The 23930-nt window shown below is 42.2% G+C and overlaps 1 protein-coding gene across 1 annotated transcript in view; it reads left to right on the forward strand.

Moving 5' to 3' along the window:
* The window catches only part of LOC125045322 (protein disabled-like), a 31906-nt gene extending 22150 nt beyond the window's left edge, over nt 1–9756 (forward strand). The window contains exons 3-8 of the mRNA XM_047642526.1: nt 1734–1845; nt 1957–2079; nt 2736–2856; nt 5729–5841; nt 8296–8339; nt 8869–9756. Of these exons, the coding sequence (XP_047498482.1) occupies nt 1734–1845; nt 1957–2079; nt 2736–2856; nt 5729–5841; nt 8296–8339; nt 8869–9445 (1090 nt within the window). The 3' untranslated portion in view covers nt 9446–9756. The remainder of the gene's footprint in view (nt 1–1733; nt 1846–1956; nt 2080–2735; nt 2857–5728; nt 5842–8295; nt 8340–8868) is intronic.
* Nucleotides 9757–23930: the final 14174 nt, after the last annotated feature.

The following is a 23930-nucleotide window of genomic DNA, read 5'->3' on the forward strand; positions in this document are numbered from 1 at the left end:
CAATTCAGAGGTATGATAAAGGAGGGAGGCATAGCATGCAGGTGACCAGGGAAGAACGGAGGGGAGCAAGTCATCTTTGGTCATAAGGAAGAGTTTCGGCGCCGTGCATGGCAACACCATGATAAGTGCATTTCTTCAAGGGTATCAGTGGCGCTGGTCACTAAGTACACGTGGAGGGACCACTTCCATCCTCCTCTTCCTTTTTGTTTGTACTGGTGACCCCCTGTCGCCTCCTCTTCCTTCCCACTACATCCCCTGGCCGCAACCTTGGTTTTCTGTGCCAGCCCTAGAATTTCTCTCTCCCCTCTCCCCCCCTCCCTCATCACTGGGGCAGCTGCGGCGTCAAACAGGCGCTTGCTTGAACGCTTGGGGCTTCTTTAAATCGGGGTCGAAGGCGGGATGAGCCGATCGGCTGAGAAACGGACGATCTCCGCTTCGGGTCCCGATCGACCCGACCCCCCGCCTTTTTCGAACCGGTCCCGTCGGGATGCGAGTCCGTCCGTCAGCGGATTCTGTCTGCTCTGGCGCCGAAGAGACCGTTAACCACAAGTTGAAAACCAAGTAAAAAAAACGTCTGCGGTGTGCCACGCTACGAGTGAGGGGGCGGAGCAGTGCGCGTAGTAGTACGCCGTCCGCGTCGTGACCTTCGGGTGTGGCGGCCACGTGGGTCGGCGCACACTTGTAAACAAAGCCAGGCGAGGGAGAACATAAGGAGAAGGGAGGAGGAGGAGAAGGGAAGGGGGAGAGGGAGACGGGAAGGGGGGGAGAGGGAGACGGGAAGGGGGGGAGAGGGAGACGGGAAGGGGGGAGAGGGAGACGGGAAGGGGGGGAGAGGGAGACGGGAAGGGGGGGAGAGGGAGACGGGAAGGGGGGGAGAGGGAGACGGGAAGGGGGGGAGAGGGAGACGGGAAGGGGAAGAGGGAGGTGGGTGAAGAAGGGGAAGAGGGAGAGAGCTAGGAGACGGAGTGGGAGAAGGGGAAGGTGATAGGGTACGCATCACCCTGGATGACTTTTCTGACTTTTTAATTTTAAACGGTATGTAAACGGGTTTTTAGTTTATTGTGCTGATCTTAGTTAGGGCAGTAATTTGCGTTGTAGTATACAGTATGAAGATCTTGGTGTTGGTGGCTGTAGCAGTAAATGGTTGAGTGGTGAGTGGTTAATCCGTAAGTGAAGGGCAGGAGGAACAGAGAGGATTTATGTAGTCAGATGCGGAAAAGTAGAGGAGACTATTAGCGGAAGGAAAACAAGATAACGAAAGAACGAATTCAGACGATTGATAAGAAACAAGGTGATAGCGATATAAATTAGGTTATAAGGGGGGGGGGGGGCGGAGGGGAAGGAGGAGTGATAAAGGCAAGTCGCATGTAAATGCGTCGTCATGTGTGTCCCGTTTATTCGTCAGGAAACTCACGCCGTCTATCTAGGTCAGCGTGACTTGATCTCGATGGAAACCTATTTATAAATGTCTGCGTTAGAAGTACGGTATTATCGTTACCTTTTTTTTATGCAGCTTTGGTGTGTTTGGAAGTCGGTCGGTGTGTCCGTGTCTATTTTTGTCGCTCCTCTCCCTCCCTTCTCCCCCCTATCCCCCTCTGCTCACCCCCTTCCCTGTACCCCATCTCTATCCCCATTATCCCTTCTCTTCCATCTGTCTCCTTTCCCCTTCTCCCCTCTCTACCCCCACACCATGCGCATATTACGCTATCTTTAACAGCTTGCAACTCTTTCAGGATCTCGTACTGTTCGGCGGACGCCCACTACGACCACGTCTTCGCCTTCATCGCCACCAGTGACAATGAGATCTGCGAGTGCCACGCTTTCTTGTGCCCCAAGAGGAAGATGGTGAGTCATCTAGAGTCGTCTTGGGTCACTTTGCAAATACTTGAGTCGTCTTGTTTATTGATTTTTGTGGGGTTTTTATATGTAATCTGCATATCGTACCCTTCTTTCCAGGCTCAGGCAGTAACAATCTCGATTGCCCAGGCCTTCAATTTGGCTTACGAGTATTGGAAGATGGCGGTGGAGAGCAAGAACGGGGAAATCTATGCCAATGAGGAGCTCCCTGCTGAGGTCAAGGTGAGTCTCCGTTGTTTAATTAGACTCGTGCTTTCAAATACATGGACAAAATAAGATTGCACTCTCCCTCCCCCCCTCATTCCCCCCTCATTCCCCCCTCATTCCCCCCTCATTCCCCCCTCATTCCCCCCTCATTCCCCCCTCATTCCCCCCTCATTCCCCCCTCATTCCCCCTCATTCCCCTCATCCCCCTCTCCCACTCCCTCTCCCTCTCCCTCTCCCTCTCCCTCTCCCACTCCCACTCCCTCTCCCACTCCCACTCCCACTCCCACTCCCACTCCCACTCCACTCCCACTCCCACTCCCTCTCCCACTCCCTCTCCCTCTCCCTCTCCCTCTCCCTCTCCCTCTCCCTCTCCCTCTCCCTCTCCCTCTCCCTCTCCCTCTCCCTCTCCCTCTCCCTCTCCCTCTCCCTCTCCCTCTCTCATTCAAGTACAACTTTATAGCACTAGAAGCTATTGTTTTTTTGTAAAGCTAGGTAGTAAGTGAAATGCTTGAGAAAAGAAAAAGTTACCTCCCAAATCTTACAAAAAACTAAATCACAAACTTAATCTCACAAGCCGACTAATTCACAGGTGAACTTCATAGTAAACCTGAAACTAGAAACTAAGATCATACCAAGTTCTTTCGTGTAAATTTCCCTACATTACCCAATAGCAGGTGGCTCCCGGTGGGGGGAACCACACGCCCGGCATAGTCCAGCACCAGCCGTCCAGCCAGTCCTCTTCACCCATTCCCATTCGGTCGGACTTCGGCTCCTCGGACACCAGCTCGTCAGGTACGGAATGCTTTGCTGGTGTGGTTTGTCTTGCCCATTTTTTTTTTATCTTTTCTTCCATTGCCTCTCTTTTTTTTCGGGTTTCTTCACCTCCTGCCCCTCCTTTTCTTGTCTCAGCTTTCTCTTTCTCCTTTCCTCTACTTTCTCTTCCTCCTCTGCTTTTCTCTACTCCTCCTCCTGCTTTTATCTGCTTCCTCCTCCTCCTCCTGCTTTTTTCTGCTTCTTCCTCCTTCCTCCTCCTGATTTTCTCTGCTTCTTCCTCCTTCCTCCTCCTCCTGATTTTCTCTGCTTCTTCCTCCTTCCTCCTCCTCCTGATTTTCTCTGCTTCTTCCTCCTTCCTCCTCCTGATTTTCTCTGCTTCCTCCTCCTTCCTCCTCCTCTGCTTTTCTCTGCTTCCTCCTCCTTCCTCCTCCTCTGCTTTTCTCTGCTTCCTCCTCCTTCCTCCTCCTGATTTTCTCTGCTTCTTCCTCCTTCCTCCTCCTCCTCCTGATTTTCTCTGCTTCTTCCTCCTTCCTCCTCCTCCTCCTGATTTTCTCTGCTTCTTCCTCCTTCCTCCTCCTTCCTCCTCCTCCTCTGCTTTTCTCTGCTTCTTCCTCCTTCCTCCTCCTCTGCTTTTCTCTGCTTCTTCCTCCTTCCTCCTCCTCCTTTTTTCAGCTTCTTCCTCCTTCCTCCTCCTCCTGCTTTTTTCACTGCTTCTTCCTCCTTCCTCCTCCTCCTCTGCTTTCCTCTGCTTCTTCCTCCTTCCTCCTCCTCTGCTTTCCTCTGCTTCTTCCTCCTTCCTCCTCCTCCTCTGCCTTGCTCTGCTTCTTCCTCCTTCCTCCTCCTCCTCTGCCTTGCTCTGCTTCTTCCTCCTTCCTCCTCCTCCTCTGCTTTTCTCTGCTTCTTCCTCCTTCCTCCTCCTCCTCTGCTTTTCTCTGCTTCTCCCTCCCTTCCTTCCTCCTGCTTTTCTCTGCTTCTTCCTCCTTCCTTCCTCCTCCTCCTGCTTTTCTCTGCTTCTCCTCCTCCTCCCCCTCCTCTGCTTTTCTCTGCTTCTTCCTCCTTCCTTCCTCCTCCTCTGCTTTTCTCTGCTTCTTCCTCCTTCCTCCTCCTCCTCTGCTTTTCTCTGCTTCTTCCTCCTTCCTCCTCCTCCTCTGCTTTTCTCTGCTTCTTCCTCCTTCCTCCTCCTCCTCTGCTTTTCTCTGCTTCTTCCTCCTTCCTCCTCCTTCCTCCTTCCTCCTTCCTCCTTCCTCCTCCTCCTCTGCTTTCCTCTGCTTCTCCCTCCCTTCCTTCCTCCTCTGCTTTTCTCTGCTTCTTCCTCCTCCTCCTCCTCCCTCTCTCTTTTCTCTGCTTCTTCCTCCTACCCTCCTCTCCTCGCTTTTCTCTGCTTTCTTCCTCCTTCCTCCTCCTCCTCTGCTTTTCTCTGCTTCTTCCTCCTTCCTCCTCCTCCTCTGCTTTTCTCTGCTTCTCCTCCTTCCTCCTCCTCCTCTGCTTTTCTCTGCTTCTCCTCCTTCCTCCTCCTCTGCTTTTCTCTGCTTCTCCTCCTTCCTCCTCCTCTGCTTTTCTCTGCTTCTCCTCCTTCTCCTCCTCCTCTGCTTTCCTCTGCTTCTCCTCCCTCCTCCTCGCTTTTCTCTGCTTCTTCCTCCTTCCTCCTCCTCCTCTGCTTTTCTCTGCTTCTTCCTCCTTCCTCCTCCTCTGCTTTTCTCTGCTTCTTCTCCTTCCTCTCCTCCTCTGCTTTCTCTGCTTCTTCCTCCTTCCTTCCTCCTGCTTTTCTCTGCTTCTTCCTCCTCCTCCTCCTCCGTCCTCTTGCTTTTCCTCTGCTTTTCCCTCCTTCCTCCTCCTCCTCCTGCTTTTCTCTGCTTCTCCTCCCTTCCTCCTCTCCTCCTCCTCTTTCTCCTCCTTCCTCCTCCCTGCTTCCTCCCTCTCCCTCCCTTCCCTCCCTCCCCTCTCCTCCCTCCCTCCCTCCTCCCTTCCCTCCCTCCCTTCCCTCCCTCCCCTCCCTCTCCTCCCTCTCCTCTTCCTCCTCCTCTCCCTCCCTCCCTCCCTCCCTCTCTCCCTCTCTCCCTCTCTCCCTCTCCCTCTCTCCCTCTCTCCCTCTCTCCCTCTCTCCCTCTCTCCCTCTCTCCCTCTCTCCTCCTCCTCCCTCCCTCCTTCTCTCCTCCTCCCACCCTCCTTCTCTCTCTCCTCCTCCCACCCTCCCTCCCTCTCTCCTTCTCCCACCCTCCCTCCCTCTCTCCTCCTCCCACCCTCCCTCCCTCTCTCCTCCTCCCACCCTCCCTCCCTCTCTCCTCCTCCCACCCTCCCTCCCTCTCTCCTCCTCCCACCCTCCCTCCCTCTCTCCTCCTCCCACCCTCCCTCCCTCTCTCCTCCTCCCACCCTCCCTCCCTCTCTCCTCCTCCCACCCTCCCTCCCTCTCTCCTCCTCCCACCCTCCCTCCCTCTCTCCTCCTCCCACCCTCCCTCCCTCTCTCCTCCTCCCACCCTCCCTCCCTCTCTCCTCCTCCCACCCTCCCTCCCACCCTACCTCCTCCTCCTCCCTCCCACCCTCCCTCCCTCTCTCCTCCTCCCACCCTCCCTCCCACCCTCCCTCTCTCCTCCTCCCACCCTCCCTCCCACCCTCCCTCTCTCCTCCTCCTCTTCTCTTCTTCTTCTTCCTCTTCTTCCTACTTATATATTGAGTTAAACAGTTAAAAGTGGAGATGGAAATGAGAATGAATTATGTTCTATGTTTCAAATTGATAAGAAATTGCTATTTTAGATATATGACAAGTACAGAAGTATTCTTATGTGGTAGGATTTTCTGCTGTATATTTTTCCCCATTACATTTGTCACAAATATTCTGGCTATTTGTGCTATATTACCTTGATTTGCTTTAATGCATCTTTTTACACAACAGGTTACCAGTCCAGTACACAAGCGCTTTTAATTGATTTGGACGACTCGTGTGATATAACCACAGAAACCAAAAATAAACCAAGTTTAAGCAAGAACATCATCAGTAAACCTTGGGTGAGTTTTCCATTTTTGTTGATTAATGTTTTGACTCTTATGCCTCATAGGCTGGGAGGCTGTAGCATTTGTTTGAACTATATTTTAGATTTTGTTCCATATTAGAAAGTACTGTAGTTTTAAGCTAATTGGATTTTGTTTTACACTAACCTTAAGAAGCTGCCCTGCATACGTGTATATGGCATTCGGAAAAAAAGTGTAATTAAGTGAAAAGAGATAGTTCTCGCATAAAAGTTTTATGTTTTATGTTATCTTTGTCTGCAAGGTATAATGAAAGTATAACTGATTTGTGAGTGTATTGAAAATTAATAGTGCAACATGCAAAGTCAGAATAGTGAAGCATTGATTAAAGAAGTGGTAATGCCTTTTTTTATTTCTATAATTATTTGAGAACTGAAGTTGAACCTCCCAGTGTCTGTATTTTAATTTTACCAATATTTTATGGCAGTTCCAGAATTGTTTTTCCTGTAAACTTATTTTGTTGCAGGAATGAGTATAAGAATTATGTATTGCTAATATTGTAATTAACTAATCTGTAGAATTTGGAATCAGATTTAAAGTTTTATCAATAAGTTATTTGGTATTGTAATTACTTTATCTTAAGAAATACTTGATTTAGTTTTCACTTTATTAGGAGAGGTGAAACTAATATTGACATTTCCTTTTGTATAAGGAATAGCAAGGACCGAAATAGTTTTATAAGGCAAGTAGTGTTTTGTTAGTTTGACAATTGTGTGTGAAGACTTGAATGGTTTTAATCAGTTGAAGGAAACCTTCCAGTTTAATAATAATGACAATGTGAATACATATATATTTGTATTGTAAGGGTCTGAATATACCTTTGATTTAGAGGAATTTATCTTCAGATTTTTCGATTTTGTTTTTAGAAGATCATATAATTGACAGAAGTCCCAAGACATCAATTTGCACAGTTAGATTTAAGCTTTGGTTTTGCAGCAAAAGTAATGATACATGTGTTGCATATTGATAACTTTGAGATTACAGATTCTTACTTTTATGATTTATCATGCTTTTATTATATCCTTGAGGCATGATTTACACAATTTACATACCAATCTATACTTTCTTTTAAAACGATTGCTGTGTTGTGAGCATTTTTGCCTGTTTTGACTTTATGGGGAGATATTTTGATTTGCTGCATTTATACATTAAAGCTTTATATCATCTTATGCCATTCCTCTCCCACTGAACTGAAAGATATTGAAAAATTCTGAAAAATGAAACCCCACATTAAGAAAGAAATTCTTCCTTCATCTGATTATGAATTTCCTCACCCTGCTCAATTTTCACAGGGTATTACATTCTTCCCACACTCAAGTCTTAGTGTTTTTAGTTATAAGTAATTTAAACTGTGTTGTTGGACCTTGTGTGTTTGAAGGTGATGGAGAATTGGCCAACTATTCTGTGTTGTCTGATAATTTTGTTTCCATTTTGAAACGTCAAGATATTAAATTATGTGGTATATGATTGGTGTACCTGTATGTATATTTGAAGTTTTAGATGGAAAATTATTTTATATCTTTAAAAATCTCTTCAAAACTCTCAGTAGTAACTAGGTACTAAATGTATTGTCCTGAATTACATTTATCCTAATGCAGTTGTACCCTATTTTTTTATTATTATTATAGACAGAAGAATCATGTGATTATAGATTTTCTCAGATCAGCCTATATACAGCAAATGATGATTATCCTTGAGAAAAGCACAAGAACTGAGAATTCATAGTTTACTCCTGTATTTTGACAAAGAGCTGTATTCATATGCATGATATGCATAACAAAGAATATAGCTGAGAATTTTTTTTCATCAGATTTTCAGATTTTTTCTACAACATTGACATGATTTGATTTGATTAAAAAAAAATTATATAGAATGACACAGAACAGGAACACACAATCTAATGTGGGCAGCATGTTTAATAATATGAATTCAAATATTGCATTTGATATTACATATTTATAGTCCTTTGAAATAAGAGAGAGAAGCTTTTGAAAACTATAGTTCTTTATTGTAAACAACAGTATTTTCTTACTTTTATTTATTTTTTTTTTCTTGCAATGGATACTTACTTTTATTTATTTATTTTTTTCTTGCAATGGATAGTTTCTAATTCCATATTTTTAGGTGAATGTTATAAGAAAGATAAGAACATTTTGTGGATTCTATGTTATCTCTGTTCCCTTTTCATAACTTCACTCGTACATATAAGTGATATGAATTTCTAACAGCTTCCTTGTAAAACTTGTGTTGTGCTTTGTACATCATATACCAACAACAACAACAAAAAAAATCATTATTTCCTTTGAAAAAAAAAAAAAATACTGTACTGCATAGTAGGTGAAGGTTGGCCAATGTCTCGTGTAGTAAAGATTTCCAGAAAGCTGAAATACTCCCTGGAGAAACTAACATGTAGTTTGTGTGCCTTGTTAACAGGATGCCTTTGAAGACTTCAGTGAGTTTAATGAAGGATTCTCAAGGTGAGTGGCTTTTATTTGATTTAATTCCTTCCTTTCCCTTTTGGTTTTGAAGATGATTATCTGCTCCCAGGTGTCTTTACTCTGCTTAAACTTGCACTGTCAGTTCACATTCCTGCTACTGCTCTCATTCTATCCTCTGCTTCTGTAATTATTACTTCCACCAGCATTATGCATACTCTTCCTCCCCTTTTGTCCATCTCTATACTCAGATTTTTCATTTTCTCTATCTTGTTCAGTAATTTGTATGATTTTAAAAGAATCTCTTAACTATAGAGTTTGAAATAGATGCTGTCCAAGTATGAATAATAATAATAAGAAATGTCTTTTATAAGTACATGAAATGTGAGAATATTGAAAATTAATGAATCTTAATGGTCTGGCTGTAAAGAAGATTTCTGATAAATGGAATTGCTTATATTATAGTTTATTTTTATATTTTTCTTTTACAAAAAATGTATTCTTATAGTATAGTTTTTGTATATTTTTCTTTTACAAAAAATGTATTCACACTGACTGCCCTACCTTACAGACTTGCATTGAGACACGCACAAAAATCTCCTCTCCCCTGGACATCCCCAACGGGATGGGCAGGCATCGACGATCTTGCAGCATTCACGGATCGCCCTCCAGCTTCTCCGACCGAGAATGGCTTCTGGCCGTTAGCTAGTTCTCCCCCAACCAGCCCTCTGCCTGCCAACTCGTCCTCAAGCCCATGGTCAATGGGACAGTCTCCACCAGACACCTGGGAGAACTTCTCCAGCTCTCCCAACACAGCCTTCCTTCATTCTTGTCAGTCCCCTCCCTCACATCACATGTTCTCACAATTCCCTGAGTCATTTGCTGCTGATGAAAATGATGACTTTAGCAGCAGTAAGCAGCCAAACTCTGTGTTGAAGCCAGAACCAACTTCCAGTCATGATGTGGATAATTCTTTTAATCCCAGAGAGTCTCTGAGTGACCCTTTCTCCCCCCTCACCCAGAAAAATGAAGCATTGGGGTTGAGTCATAGCTCTCCCTCAACCCACAGTGGCTGTGGCACCAGCCACCCAGCCTGGAATGGAGATCTGTTTGATGGGAGGAAAAACAGCAAAGTTGTGTGCTCTTGAAGCATATCTGGGAGCTGTCATTCGGAACTTCCAATTTGTATTTTTTCAGTTTTCGAATGTGTTTTGGTCTCTATTTTTTACTTGAATCAGCAGCTGGGATATAACAGTGTGTCCACATTTTATAATGCATAGATGGTATAACTCCCTTGGGAGAGCAGTTGTGTGTGTGTGTGTGGAATTTGTTAATATACATTTAGATTTTCCACATTTTCTATATGTTCACTCAAAAATGTATATATCTTTGTGATACATGTTCATATCTCCAAATGAATTCTAGTATATGTATAATACAGTTTTATCCTAAAGTATGATGATAGATTAATGTTATTTGCATCTGCAGGATACCTATATTGCTACCAAGAAGGTTTGCATTTTGCTTAGACTTGAAATGGAAATACTGTATGACAGTTAATGCCAGAAACACTTGTTAATGTCTGATTAATCTAAGTTTCTTTGCATAAGTAAATGCCACTGTTGATATTTTTTAGTAATGCAGGTAGAACTGTAACATACAGATTATTACATGTGACATTTACATGGTTCATGTTCCGCAAGGTTGAGTAACACAGCTGAAGATTTCCGTATTATAGTTATTTAAAAGATATATTATTAATAATAAGCCAAGTAAAAGAAAATTGTTCTCAGTGTTGGTGCATGGAGTTTGCTGGAGGCTAGGTTTAGTTGATGGGTTGGTAGGACCTAAAAAATCCTATGTATGTGGTATTTAACTTTTCATCTTCATCAGCATTATTTCATTTTTTCATGATACACTACAGCAAAGGGGGAGGGTAAAGAGTTTACCATAGTGTGCTCAGTTCATTGAAAAGTACTTGCCTTTCTGTTTGTAGGAAAGAAGGAATTATGATTTTTTTTTACAGAGGGGATGGATATTCATACTGTGCTTAATTGGAAATAATGGATTACCTTTTATTTTTCATTTGTAATAAGATTTTATTGTTAATCTTTTTTTCTTCTATTGAAGTGATGAGATTAAAGTACATGTTTGTTAGGATCAGGTCTCGTAGTGTACTAATTGTAAAGATGCATTTCCTACAAGATTTATTTCTACCCATGTGATACTGAAGGTCTATCATTCAGATTTTTTATATTCTTTTAATTTTAGAGTAAAGCATTGGGCCATTTTCTCCTTTTTAAGATATTGAAACAGAGTTGAAATCTCATTTTTTCACCCAGTATGAACACTGAGGTTAATGAATATATTATATTATATTTATATATTTTTTTACCATTTTCAATTAGTCTTTCTTAAAATATTTCTTCGGTACTACTACAAAATTCTAATGGTAATAATAAGGATACTGATGAAAATAATAATAATGGATAACACTATCAATTATTATTTTATCATCATTACTGCTATCATTATCATCGTTATTATTATTATTATTATTATTATCATTATCATCATTATTATCATAATTATCATAATTATCATCATTATTATTATTGCTGTTATTATTTTATTATTAGTTTGATTATCATTATTCTGATAATTTTGGAATGCGATTATTTTGATTATTATGATAATTATTAATTATTAGTTACTATTATCAGTTATTAGTTTTCACTATTAATTATTAGTTGATATTGATTATTCATTTTATTAAATTTTATTGATTTTATTAACTAGTATTACTTTATCAATTATTGTTGTTTTTATTAATCATTATTATTGTTATTGTAATCATTGTTATTACTATAATTATTATTGGCATTATTGCTATTGCTGCTGCTGCTATTATTTATTATTATTATTATTATTATTATTATTATTATTATTATTATTATTATTATTATTATTATTATTATTATTATTATTATTATTATTATTATTATTATTATTATTATTATTATTATTATTATTATTATTATTATTATTATTATTATTATTATTATTATTATTATTATTATTATTATTATTATTATTATTATTATTATTATTATTATTATTATTATTATTATTATAATTATTATTTAAAATTTTCATCATTTATTATTTTATAATTACCATTATTATTGGTATTCTTTGTTTTTGCTACTTTTATTTAAAAAAAAAAAAAAAAATTATTTATTTATTTTTAAGTAATAGAGGTATTTTACAGCTTTTGTGTAAAGTTCCATTTATTTCAAATTTGAGTGCTGAAGTTAAATAGGGTTTGATTTATGACATTTTTAATGATGGATATCTAGATGCGGTTATCATAAAGAAAATAATGATTTACAGTTAAGTCATTCATTATCATCATAATCCAGATTTTTTTATAGTTATTATTCACTGTTATTCGTTTCATTGCTATCATTGTCACAATTATGATCAGTGTTGTCGTTATCATTATTACTTTATGCATTATAATTATCTTCATTATTGTTTTCAGTAGCATTATTATAGTTATTAATTGTTGTTATTTATATATTTTTTAGCTGCCATTATTTTAATTCCTCTGATTGTTTTATTGTATGTAGCTGTTGTAATTGTTGTAATTATTACTACTACAAACTATTTTGGAGATACATTTTTTTTTTCTTTAATCATTATTACCCAGTTTAGGATTATAATTGATTTTATTATTGTTCTTCATTGTAACTTCTTAACCAGTAATATGCACTTTTCAATTACTGTTTTTTTTCTATTACTCGTTGGTTTTTGTTAATTTTTGAAGTATTGTAAAATATGTTTTCATTTGATAAAAAAAATATGTATGTTGAATTTTTTGTTCTTGATTATTTTTTTCTACTTTTGTGAAGTTAAACTCCTAAGCAACATCTCGTGATCACATTCATCACTGGTAATTTTCACCACCATCATTTAATTTCTTTTTCATTATTAAACAGGAATATTATGCTTATGATGTAAGCTTTATTCCCTTCCTGTACCTTTTTTTCTATTTTCCCAAAAGGGCAGGAAGTGTGGTATTATACTATGTGGTTATTGACCCATTAAAATTTGTGTGGTTCATGGGTTAAAGCCAGAGAGATTGTTAGTTACCTGTGAAATACAATTTGATTTTGCTGGAGTTAAGGTTGTTATTCTTTTTGTTTTGTTTATTTCTAGTTTAAGCAACACAGACTGCTATTTCATGGGAGTACCAATTTACATTCAAGAGTTATGTTTTTTTGTTTTGTTGAATGATTTATTGCTTCTATTCTTATACATACCCTAGTATTGTCATAATCATGGTTTCATGTGTGTGTGAAGAACAGGAGGCGCTTACCAGTTTGTAACACAACAGAAACGGCTGTCATTTTTTTAAAGGTTGTACTATTGTCATATCCAGTTTTTATTTTATTTTTGCAAGAAGAAAAAAAAGAATAGAAAATGAAATGGCATGGGACTTCCAAATGACCACAGGCTTGAACCCTTGGGTTTTCTTAGTTGAACTTTCTCCCCTTGTGGAAAAGTTGAGCAGCAATGAGTATAATGTAAATGGAGAGATAGAAGAGATAATATTAAATTAAAACTTAGTTGTATAATTGTAAATAGTTGATGTGCCATTGTGTGTGGAAGTGTTGTGTGTTAGGTATATCCCCTCCTTGTTGTACACCCTGGAGGCTTGGGTAAAAGAGTAAATGTACAATGTATATATTGAATTTCCAGTATGTTGCTCCTGAAATATTTTTTGGATGGGTGGGTCAGGTAAGGGGAATGGGAAAAGCTCAGTCAAAGTGGATTAAAGTAAGGTTTAGTTGTAGGTCTATTGATAAGATGATTATCTTGTTTAGAAGTATCAGAAGAGCCAAATTTAAGCCTTCCACTAGGTTATTTATATATGTATATACCTCCACATTATCTTTATATACACATAAACAATATCTTTATTGATTTAGGATTAGATGTGTGAAGTGTGTTCATTGGCTGTGCATTTCTGATTAAAAAACATGTAATTTTTTTGACAGTGAGAAAAACATCTGAATATTTTGCTACTGTGGTTTATAAGTTATTAATTTCCACTATATGATTCTCTGCTGCAAGAGACTGTGTAATAGGAAGCTTGAGAGTATTTATATTATGTTAGGGACTAAGATATCCCTTATCAAGTGTTCCATTTAGGGCAAATATTACTTAATATGTAGTGCAATAATTTTTAAACAGTCCTTGGTACAAACTGAGTATTTATAAGTGTTTATATAATGGTGGTATTTGAAACCACCTTGATTTTAAAAGGTTTTGAGCATATAGTGAAAAAATATGAACTTGTGTACTTTGGAAAAGACTGACAGTAGCAGTTTTCTTTGATAAATGCCCTTTCAATTTTTTGTATTTAGTTTGGGAAAATTTTTCATTTTTATGGCAACATTTATGGGCTGAATCATCTTTAAAATGTTCAGTGATCATTTCTTTTGTATTATTATTATTATTATTATTATTATTATTATTATTATTATTATTATTATTATTATTATTATTATTATTATATTTTTTATATCAAATTGGTTAGTATACTGAATTATAGGCAGTGAAAAGTTATTCGACATCCAGTTTCTTTCCAGGAGTTAAATGTTATTGCAAGTTACAAAAGCGTAACACCCCAAAATATGTATATTTTCTATTTATATAATTTGCCTACAGTGGCCAAACTACATTTTTATCATAGGTTCCTTTTTTGATAAGTTTTTCCCAATTTTGTATGAAGTGACACATGCAGGTATTTCAGTACAAGTTGATTTTGGTGTTGGGTTGTACTAGAGGAGAAGGATGTTAGGAATGCACAGAATACCTGGAATTTGATATAATCTCATAAGGTTAATGTAAAAGAAAACAATACTATTTTCAAGTGTATGTTAGTGGTTTCATTTACCTGTGTAGCCTCAGCTCTTGCCTCAATTAATTTTGCAAGCTTTTTTCTTCTCCCCCTTTCCTTTCCCTTATCTTCCCCAACCCTTTCTCTTGTCCTAAATACCCCCTACCTCATGAATCAAATGTCCTTACTACAGAAGTGTGCCCCCCAATCCCATGCCCATTGACGTGGGGGAACCCAATACTGGGGAACTCCCCTGCATTTGGACCCCCCCAATCCCTTGCCCATGTTGTTGTCATGGGGGGGGGGGGGGGGCTTAGGAGGCGGAGACTGGGACCCGATGCTGGGACCCGATGCTGGGGAACTTCCCAGCCTTGGGACTCAGCCCTCAACTCAACTAAATTTGCATGGTCCTTCTACTACCCCCATCTCTACAAAAATCTTAAATACTCTCTTTAGCCCAGCCCAATGTGACTGATTTTCCGTGATCCCTCCCACAGATCCTTACTCTGGCAACACCCTTCTCTTCCAGCAATGCCTCCAAAAACAAGTAGGCAAAGTCTCTTTCCGTAGTCGACCCGACCGTTCCCGTCTCGTCACAGTAACATCTGAAAATCAAGCTATAGCATTATCAATTCTAACTGATCTATATGGTAACCCCATCCCTCCAGAACCCCATCCAACCCTCACTACTTGCACCGGAACTGTTTCTATCTCCCCAGCAAATTGCCCTGTCTATGACAAAAATTGGTCAGATTGTGGAGAAGACTTACCGCATCATAGTCTCACGGACTATGATGCGGTATCAGTACAATGCTACTCCATTCCTCCCCGAGGTCATCATAAGAAACTCACTAACATAGCCAAAATTACTTTCCGTAGACATGACCTACTCTTTGTTTACATCGGTGGAGAATCCCTACCTGTCCGACCATACCAACCTCCTCCTCGTCAGTGCCAAAAGTGTGGGCGTTTAGGACATCCTGCCAAACATTGCTGTTCCACAGCCAGATGCCCACTGTGTGCCCAACCTGGCCATACCCGATCAAACTGCACTGCACAATCACGCACATGTGCCAACTGTGGCGGCCAGCCCCACCTACAAATTTGAGTCTGAGGTAGCAACTCTCAGATTCAGACTTGGACTCGCTCTACGTGAAGCCAGACAGGAAGCACGTCGACGAGGTTTTCTCTTACTCCCTACTTCAGTAATGTTGCTCACTCTGCCACTCCCCCTACCTCCCAAGCTCCTACACCCTCCCCTAAACCTATCCCTCCTCCATCTAACTTCCCCTCGTCTACCTCCTACTTTCCTCGGTCAAATTCTTTAGCCATCCTAAATCTAATCTCTACTACAGCCCCAACACCTTCCCCTCTCCCTCCCCGCACTACCCGCAACAGACCGACTAAATGTTCCACCCCCTCTTCCCCTACCACACAATCACAACCTTCCTTTGCCCCTACTCTTCAGACACTAGTCTTCTCTTCAGACACTAGTCTTCTCTTCCCCCCCTCACAAGAAAACCTTTGTCTCACAAACTCCCCATCCAACTCCATTACAGAAACTCTTGAAGATATTCAAAACTATATACTCGAGTCCCAAACTAACACTGAAACTCCTCATCCACCTTCAAATTCTACAACTCTCGCTCCCTCCACACTCGAAGTGACTTCCGATAACCATCCTCCTCCTACTCCTATCCTCCCTACACCTTGTCCTCCTACCCCCTCCCAATAATTCATTGGAATATTCGCGGTTTCCGTTCTCACAGACCCGAGCTTCGTCATATCTTTTCTTCTTATAACCCATCCATTATATGCCTTCCGCCCCCAATCCTTTGCCCGTTGTTGTCGTGGGGGGGCTTAGGAGACGGAGACTGAGACCCAATGATGGGGAACTCCTCAACCTTGGGACTCAGCCGTCGACTCAACTAATTTTGCATGGTCTTTTTTCCCACTCATACTTTTCGTTTGTTTCTTCACCAATCCCTTCTACTATCCACCTTCTAAGGTGTGAGAGCCGTGCTGAAAGGATGAAAGGCTGACTTTGTGTCAGTCCTGAACGGCCTTAGGGAACCATGGGCACGGTATTCCCCTGCCATACCTGGCCCTTACCCCTCAAGGGGACCCTGAGGGGTGGACTGTTTTTTTTTCCCCAATATAATCCAGGCTTATCATGGCCAATAATAAAGATGTAACCCCACTATTAGGGGCAATGAGGCTTGCCCCTTTATCAAATAGCCCCAATCCCGGCTCCCCTTTGACCACGGCTCCGAACACTGCAACAACTCCCCCATCATCAATGCATACTAGTACAGTATCAACCATAATCAACAACCAACCCCCAGGAGACATTTCTACTCTCCCAACATGCTCAACTTCAACACCTTTACTCCCACAACCTTCATCAACCATCTCCCCTTATCACTACCTTACAACCTTATTGCCCACCTCCCCGTAACACTACTCCCTCCTCCACACGTCCCCGCACTTCTACTACCCCCACCTCTACAAGAATCCTAAATATTCTATTTAGCCCAGCCAAATGGGACCGATGTTTCGTGATCCCTCCCACAGCTCCCTACTCTCAAAACACCCTCCTCTTCCAACAATGCCTCCAAAAACAAATAGGCAAAGTCTCTTTCCGTAGCCGACGCGACCACTCCCGTCTCGTCACAGTAACAACTGAAAACGAAGCTATAGCATTAACAAAACTAACTGATCTATGTGGTAATCCCATCCCTACAGAACCTCATCCAACCCTCAATACTTGCACCGGAACTGTCTCTATCTCCCCAACAGATTGCCCAATCCATGACAAAGAATGGTCAGATTGTGGAGAGGACTTACTCGCTTGTCTCACAGACTATGATGCAACATATGTACAATGCGACTCCATTCCTCCCAGAGGAAATCGTAAGAAATCCATCAACATTGCCAAAATTACTTTCCGTAGACATGGCCTTCCCTTAAATGTTTACAAAGGTGGGGGAATCCCTACCTGTCCGACCATACCAACCTTCTCCTCGTCAGTGCCACAATTGTTGGCATTTTGGACATCCTGCCAAACATTGCCGTTCCACAGCCAAATGCCTGATATGTGCCCAACCTGGCCATACTAGATCAAATTGCTCTGTACAATCACGCACATGTGCAAACTGTGACGGCCCCCATAATGTATTTTATAGAGAGGCTGCCCCACCTACAAATTTGAGTCTGAGGTAGCAACTCGGATTCAGACTTGGACTCACTCTACGTGAAGCCAGACAGGAAGCACGTCGACAAGGCTTTTCTCTTACCCCCTACTCCAGTAATGTCGCTCACTCTGCCAATTCCCATACCTCCCAAGCTCCTACACCCTCTCCTAAACCCAACCCCCCTCCATCTAAATTCCCCTCTTCTACCTCATACCTTCCCCAGTCAAACTCTTTTTCCATCCTTAACCCAGACACTCCAATCTCTACCCAATCAAATTATTTTGCTATCCTAAATCCAGACACCCCAATCTCTACTACAGCCCCAACACCTTCCCCTCTCCCTCCCCGCACTACCCGCAGCAGACAGAATAAACGTTCCACCCCCTCTTCCCCTACCTCACAATCACCTCCACCTTCCTTTGCCCCTATTTATCAGACACCAGACTTATCTTCCCCCCCTCACAAGAAAACCTTTATCTCATAAAACTCTACAACCAACTCCATTACAGAAACTCTTGAAGATATCCAGAACTACATAATAGAATCCCAAACTGATACTCATCCACCTTCAAATTCTACAATTCCCGCTCCCTCCACACTCAAAGTGACTGCCGATATCCATCCTCCTCCTACTCATTCTCCCTACACCCAATCCTCCTACCACATCCCAACAACCCCCCCCCCCCCCGACTCCACCCCTACCTGTATTAACCCTCCCACCATCTCCTCTATCCCTTCCACTCCCTCCTGGATGCACACGTGAATCCCTCCTGTCACAAATACCCTCTTCCCCAGACCCTCTACCTCCCGACACCCCTCCTGATACAACACCACCTCCCCAACCTCATTCTTTATCCCACCCTCTAGAACCTTCCCCTTCAAATTCTCCAACAAACACTGCAATCTTTTCCACTAAATCAACGAAAGTATAACAATCCTTCATTGGAACATTCGCGGTTTCCGCTCTCACAGACCTATAACCCATCCATTATATGCCTCCAAGAAACTTTTCTTACACAATCTCCAATACCAATCCCCAATTACAATTTTGTTTCTTCCCCACACTCCCTTTATGTCTCGTCTATACTTATCAACCAAAAAACACCTTATGTCATACCTCCCTTTCAAACCACTGTCCCTTGTACAGTTATTCGTATCTTTCTTCGCCGCTGGATCACAGTGATTTCAGTCTACTTCTCCCCTTCCCACCCCATTAACTTTGTTGCTTTTGAAAACCTAATTTCCCAATCACCTTTCCTCATAGTAGGTGATTTTAACTGCCGCCACACTCTTTGGGGTGATTCTATCACCAACACCCGTGGCCGAGCTCTAGAGCGCTTCCTCTCCACAGCTGATCTTATTATTCTAAATACAGATCGCCCCACACACTTTGATACACGCACGCAGTCTTTTTCATGCATTGATCTCTCTCTATGCTCCCCTTCTCTTCATTTAGATTTCCACTGGTCAGTTCTAGACCACTTTCCCTATAGCGACCACTTTCCAGTTCTCCTTTCTCCAACTTCATATGTACCACTTCCCAACTCCCCACGCTGGTGCTTTGATAGAACTGACTGGCATACTTTCACTTCACTCTCTACTATTCATACCCCTCCATCATCCCTCTCATCCGTATCAGAAATGATACAATTTTTCATAACTACAGTCCTAAGAGCTGCCCATACAGCTATCCCTCGAACCTCAAGACCCTATACCTCCAAATGTGTTCCATGGTGGAATTCTGATTGCACTAAAGCACTCCGTGTAAAACGTGCAGCCTGGAACAGTTACCGCTACAAACGAGGTACCCCTCATCAACTATCAGCTCTTATCTCCTTTAAAAGAGCATCTGCCTGTTTTCGTCGTACAATCCGAAATAGTAAAACCAATAGCTGGCGAAATTATGTTTCCTCAATTACATTCTCTACATCTATCTCAAATGTTTGGCGCCGGATACATAAACTATCAGGCAAACATCCCCCCCATCCAGCCCCCGTCCTCCATATTCGAGATACCCTCATCTCTGATCCTCCCGAAGTCGCTAATGAACTAGGTGACTATTTCAGCCAGGTCAGTAGTGGCTCTCACCTTTCTCCACACTTCTCTTCTATTAAAACCATCAGGGAACGTACCCCCATTATCTTCACCCTATCCTCTGCTGAGTCCTATAATGCTCCCTTTTCTTCCTCTGAACTCAATGCTGCCCTAAAATCGTGCCGCAACACTCATGAAGGCCCTGACGGTATTCACTACCGTATGCTCCGACAACTCCCATCTTCCGCATTATCCTTCCTATTAACAACTTACAACCACATATGGACATCAGGAAGTTTTCCTTCTCATTGGCGAGAAGCTCTTATCCTCCCTTTCCTAAAACCCAATAAATCGGGTACCCTCCCTCAAGACTATCGCCCCATCGCACTAACTAACTGCTTATGCAAACTACTAGAGCGAATGGTTAACTTCCGCTTAATGTGGTATCTTCAATCCCACAATCTTATCTCACCTTCCCAGTTTTGTTTTCGCCGTGCCCGAAACACAGCTGACCCCCTTGCTCATTTTGAGACATATATTACATCTGCATTTGCACGCCATGAATCCGTACTAGCTATGTTTTTTAGTCTTTCCTCTCCCAACGCACTTTCCAGGTCAAAATTGCCTCTGCCACATCATCTTTCTTTCCTCAAATTGAAGGTGTCCCACAAGGCAGTGTGCATAGTACCACCTTATTCCTTCTTGCTGTAAATGACATTGCCTCAGTTCTACCACCAGGAGCTCGGTCATCACTCTATGTTGATGATTTAACCATCTATGCCTCTGGCACATCCATACCAAATCTCTACCAATTTCTTCAATCTGCAATATCATCAGTTTCCTCCTGGGCCACAAACCATGGCTTCCTCTTTTCTACCTCCAAATCTTTCTCCATTCTTTTCTCTCGCACACGTGTAGGTCCTCTACCTTCACTCTTCATATATGACACTCCACTTCAACACCATTCCTCTGGTAAATTCCTAGGCGTCCTTTTTGACTCCAAACTATCCTGGCGAGACCATATTCTTTACATCAAAGAAAAAGCTCGCCGCCGTCTCCGAATTTTACAAACCCTATCCCATTTATCCTGGGGCTCAGATCGAAAAACTCTCCTTCATCTTCATGTCACCTTAATCCTCTCCACTCTAGATTATGGATGCCATATCTACTCCTCTGCCTCAACTTCTCTCCTTGCTCACCTTGATACAATCCACCACTGTGGTCTTCGCTTAGCCCTAGGTGCCTTCCGCTCCTCTCCAGTTGAGAGCCTGTACACTGAATCAGGCATACCATCTCTCTCTCGACGCCGTGCCCTCCTCTCTCTCCGATGTTATGCTCGATTCCACCAACTTCCCCTCACTAAACTAACTATCCCACGATCCCTACTTCCTACCGTTGCTTCTTCTCCACGTTTACCTACTCCTTTCTCCACTCGCATGGATAATCTCCTCTCCCATTCCCCTTTTCCCCCATCTCCGACTCCTCCCGTTCTCTGTCCATTCAGTCCCTCCATGGCTTATACCTTGCCCCCATATTTGCTCCTCTGTCTACCCTGACCCACCAAAATCAAATATTCCTCCTACTGTCCTTCTCACCCATTTCCTTGACCAAAACCACCTCCGGTGCTGGTTTTGCATTAATCTTCCCAACTCGTACTTTCAAATACCCCCTCCCTCCTGAATCCAGTGTCCTTACTACAGAACTGTATGCTCTCCTTTTTGCCTTAAAACACATATACTCACTACCCTCTTCCTCTTATACAATTTTTACCTAATACCGTAACTTCTTAACCCTCATAAAGTCAATACACACGACCAACCCCCTTGTTCGTAAGATCCAGAACTGGTTGTTCTACCTGTCCACACGTCATAAAACAATCAAATTTTGCTGGGTACCCAGCCATGTTGGAATCCCCGGCAATGAACAAGCAGATACTCTAGCACGCCACGCTGCTATGTCCACATCAAACCAACCACGTTTCTCACATATCCCAGCCACGGATTATTACCCACACTGTAAGACCTTCTTGTATAATCGATGGCAATCTTTTTTGTCAAGTCTACACACTAATAAATCACATACTGTAAAACTGTCAATCTCCTCCTGGTCAGCTCCATTCCATCGGGACAGACGTTGGGAGACGGCTCTTGCGCGCTTACGCATTGGCCACACCCGTCTAACACACTCCTATCTAATGTCACAATCCGATCCACCTCATGTCCCTTATGTAATGTTCCTCTTTCAGTCCCACATATTCTATTGTCATGCCCACGTTTTGAAGCAGCCCGTACTTTTACTTTCTCCCACCTATCCTCCCTACATAGACATCCCAACTTATCAGACATCCTTACAGAATCTCACACTTTCTGCTTTGACAACCTGTTTTCCTTCCTCAAACGCATAAGTATCCTTCACTTGATCTAATCCTTTACATTACCCCACCCGACCCTAACCCATTCACTCACCAATTCCTTAACCCAGCTTTAACAACTAATCACTAACCCAAACACCCTTCACTAACATTAACTATAGTGCTACATGACCTTAGATGTCTAGCACATTTATTTTGCCTTTAACCATTAACCATTAACCATTAACCATCCTCCATCCTCATAGTTGGTGATTTCAACTGCCGCCACACTCTTTGGGGTGATTCTATCACCAACTCCCGTGGCCGATCCCTAGAACGCTTCCTCTCTACAGCTAACCTTATTGTCCTTAATTCAGGTCGCCTCACACACTTTGATACACGCACGCATTCTTTTTCATGCATTGACCTCTCTCTGTGCTCCCCTTCTCTTCATTTAGATTTTCATTGATCAGTTTTAGACCACTTTCCCTATAGTGACCACTTTTACCTATAGTGACCACTTTCCAGTTCTTACTTCATATGTACCACTTCCTAACTCCCCATGCTGGTATTCATATCCCTCCATCCTTCCTCTCATCCTTTTCAGATATGATACAATGTTTCACAACTACAGTCCTAAGAGCTGCCTATACAGCTATTCATCGAACCTCAAGACCCTATACCTCCAAATGTGTTTCATGGTGGAATTCTGATTGCACTAAAGCGCTTCGCTTAAAACGTGCAGCCTGGAACAGTTACCGCTACAAACGAGGTACCCCTAATCAACTATCAGCCCTTATCTCCTTTAAAAGAGCATCCACCTGTCTTCGTCGTACAATCCGAAATAGCAAAACCAATAGCTGGCGAAATTGTTTCCTCAATTACATCCTCTACATCTATTTCAAATGTTTGGCGCCGGATCCATAATCTATCTGGCAAACATCCCCCCCATCCAGCCCTCGTCCTCCATATTCGAGATACCCTCATCTCTGATCCTCTCCAAGTCGCTAATGAACTGGGTGATTATTTCAGCCAGGTCAGTAGTGGTTCTCACCTCTCTCCACATTTCTCTTCTATTAAGACCACCAGGGAATGTAGCCCCATTATCTTCACCCTATCCTCCGCTGAGTCCTATAATGCACCCATTTCTTCCTCTGAACTCAGTGCTGCCTTACAGTCGTGTCGCAACACTCATGACGGCCCAGACGATATTCACTACCGTATGCTCCCATTTTCCACCTTATCCTTCCTATTAACAATTTACAACCACATATGGACATCAGGAAATTTTCCTTCTCATTGGCGAGAAGCTCCTATCCTTCCCTTCCTGAAACCCAATAAATCGGGAAGCCTCCCTCAAGACTATCGCCCCATCGCACTAACTAGCTGCTTGCGCAAACTATGAGAGCGAATGGTTAACTTCCGCTTAATGTGGTATCTTGAATCTCACAATCTTCTCTATCCTTCCCAGTTTTGTTTCCGCCGTGCCCGAAACACAGCTGACCCCCTTGCTCATTTTGAGACATATATTACATCTGCATTTGCACACCATAAATCCGTGCTAGCCATATGATACTACATGGCGGTACCGTATTCTCCAACAATTGTCCTCTCTAGGCATACGTGGAAACATGGGTGTCTTTATAAAGTCTTTCCTCTCCCAACGCACTTTCCAGGTCAAAATTGCCTCGGCCACATCATCCCTCTTTCCTCAAATCGAAGGCGTCCCACAAGACAGTGTGCTCAGTACCACGTTATTCCTTCTTGCTGTAAATGACATTGTCTCAGTTCTACCACCAGGAGCCCGGTCATCACTATATATTGATGATTTAACCATCTATGTCTCTGGCACATCGATACCAAATCTCTACCAATTTCTTCAGTCTGCAATATCATCAGTATTCTTCGGGGCCACAAACCATGGCTTCCGCTTTTCTACCTCCAAATCTTTCTCCATTCTTTTCTCTCGCACACTTGTAGGTCCCTAACCTCCACTCTTCTTATATGGCACTCCACTCCAACACCGTTCCTCTGGTAAATTCCTAGGCGTTATTTTTTACTCCAAACTGTCCTGGCGAGACCATATCCTTTACAATAAAGAAAAAGCCCGCCGCCGTCTCCGAATCTTACAAACCCTATCCCATATA

This window comes from Penaeus chinensis, chromosome 37 (genome assembly GCF_019202785.1).
Source record: "Penaeus chinensis breed Huanghai No. 1 chromosome 37, ASM1920278v2, whole genome shotgun sequence".
In the NCBI taxonomy this organism is placed as follows: Eukaryota; Metazoa; Arthropoda; class Malacostraca; order Decapoda; family Penaeidae; genus Penaeus; species Penaeus chinensis.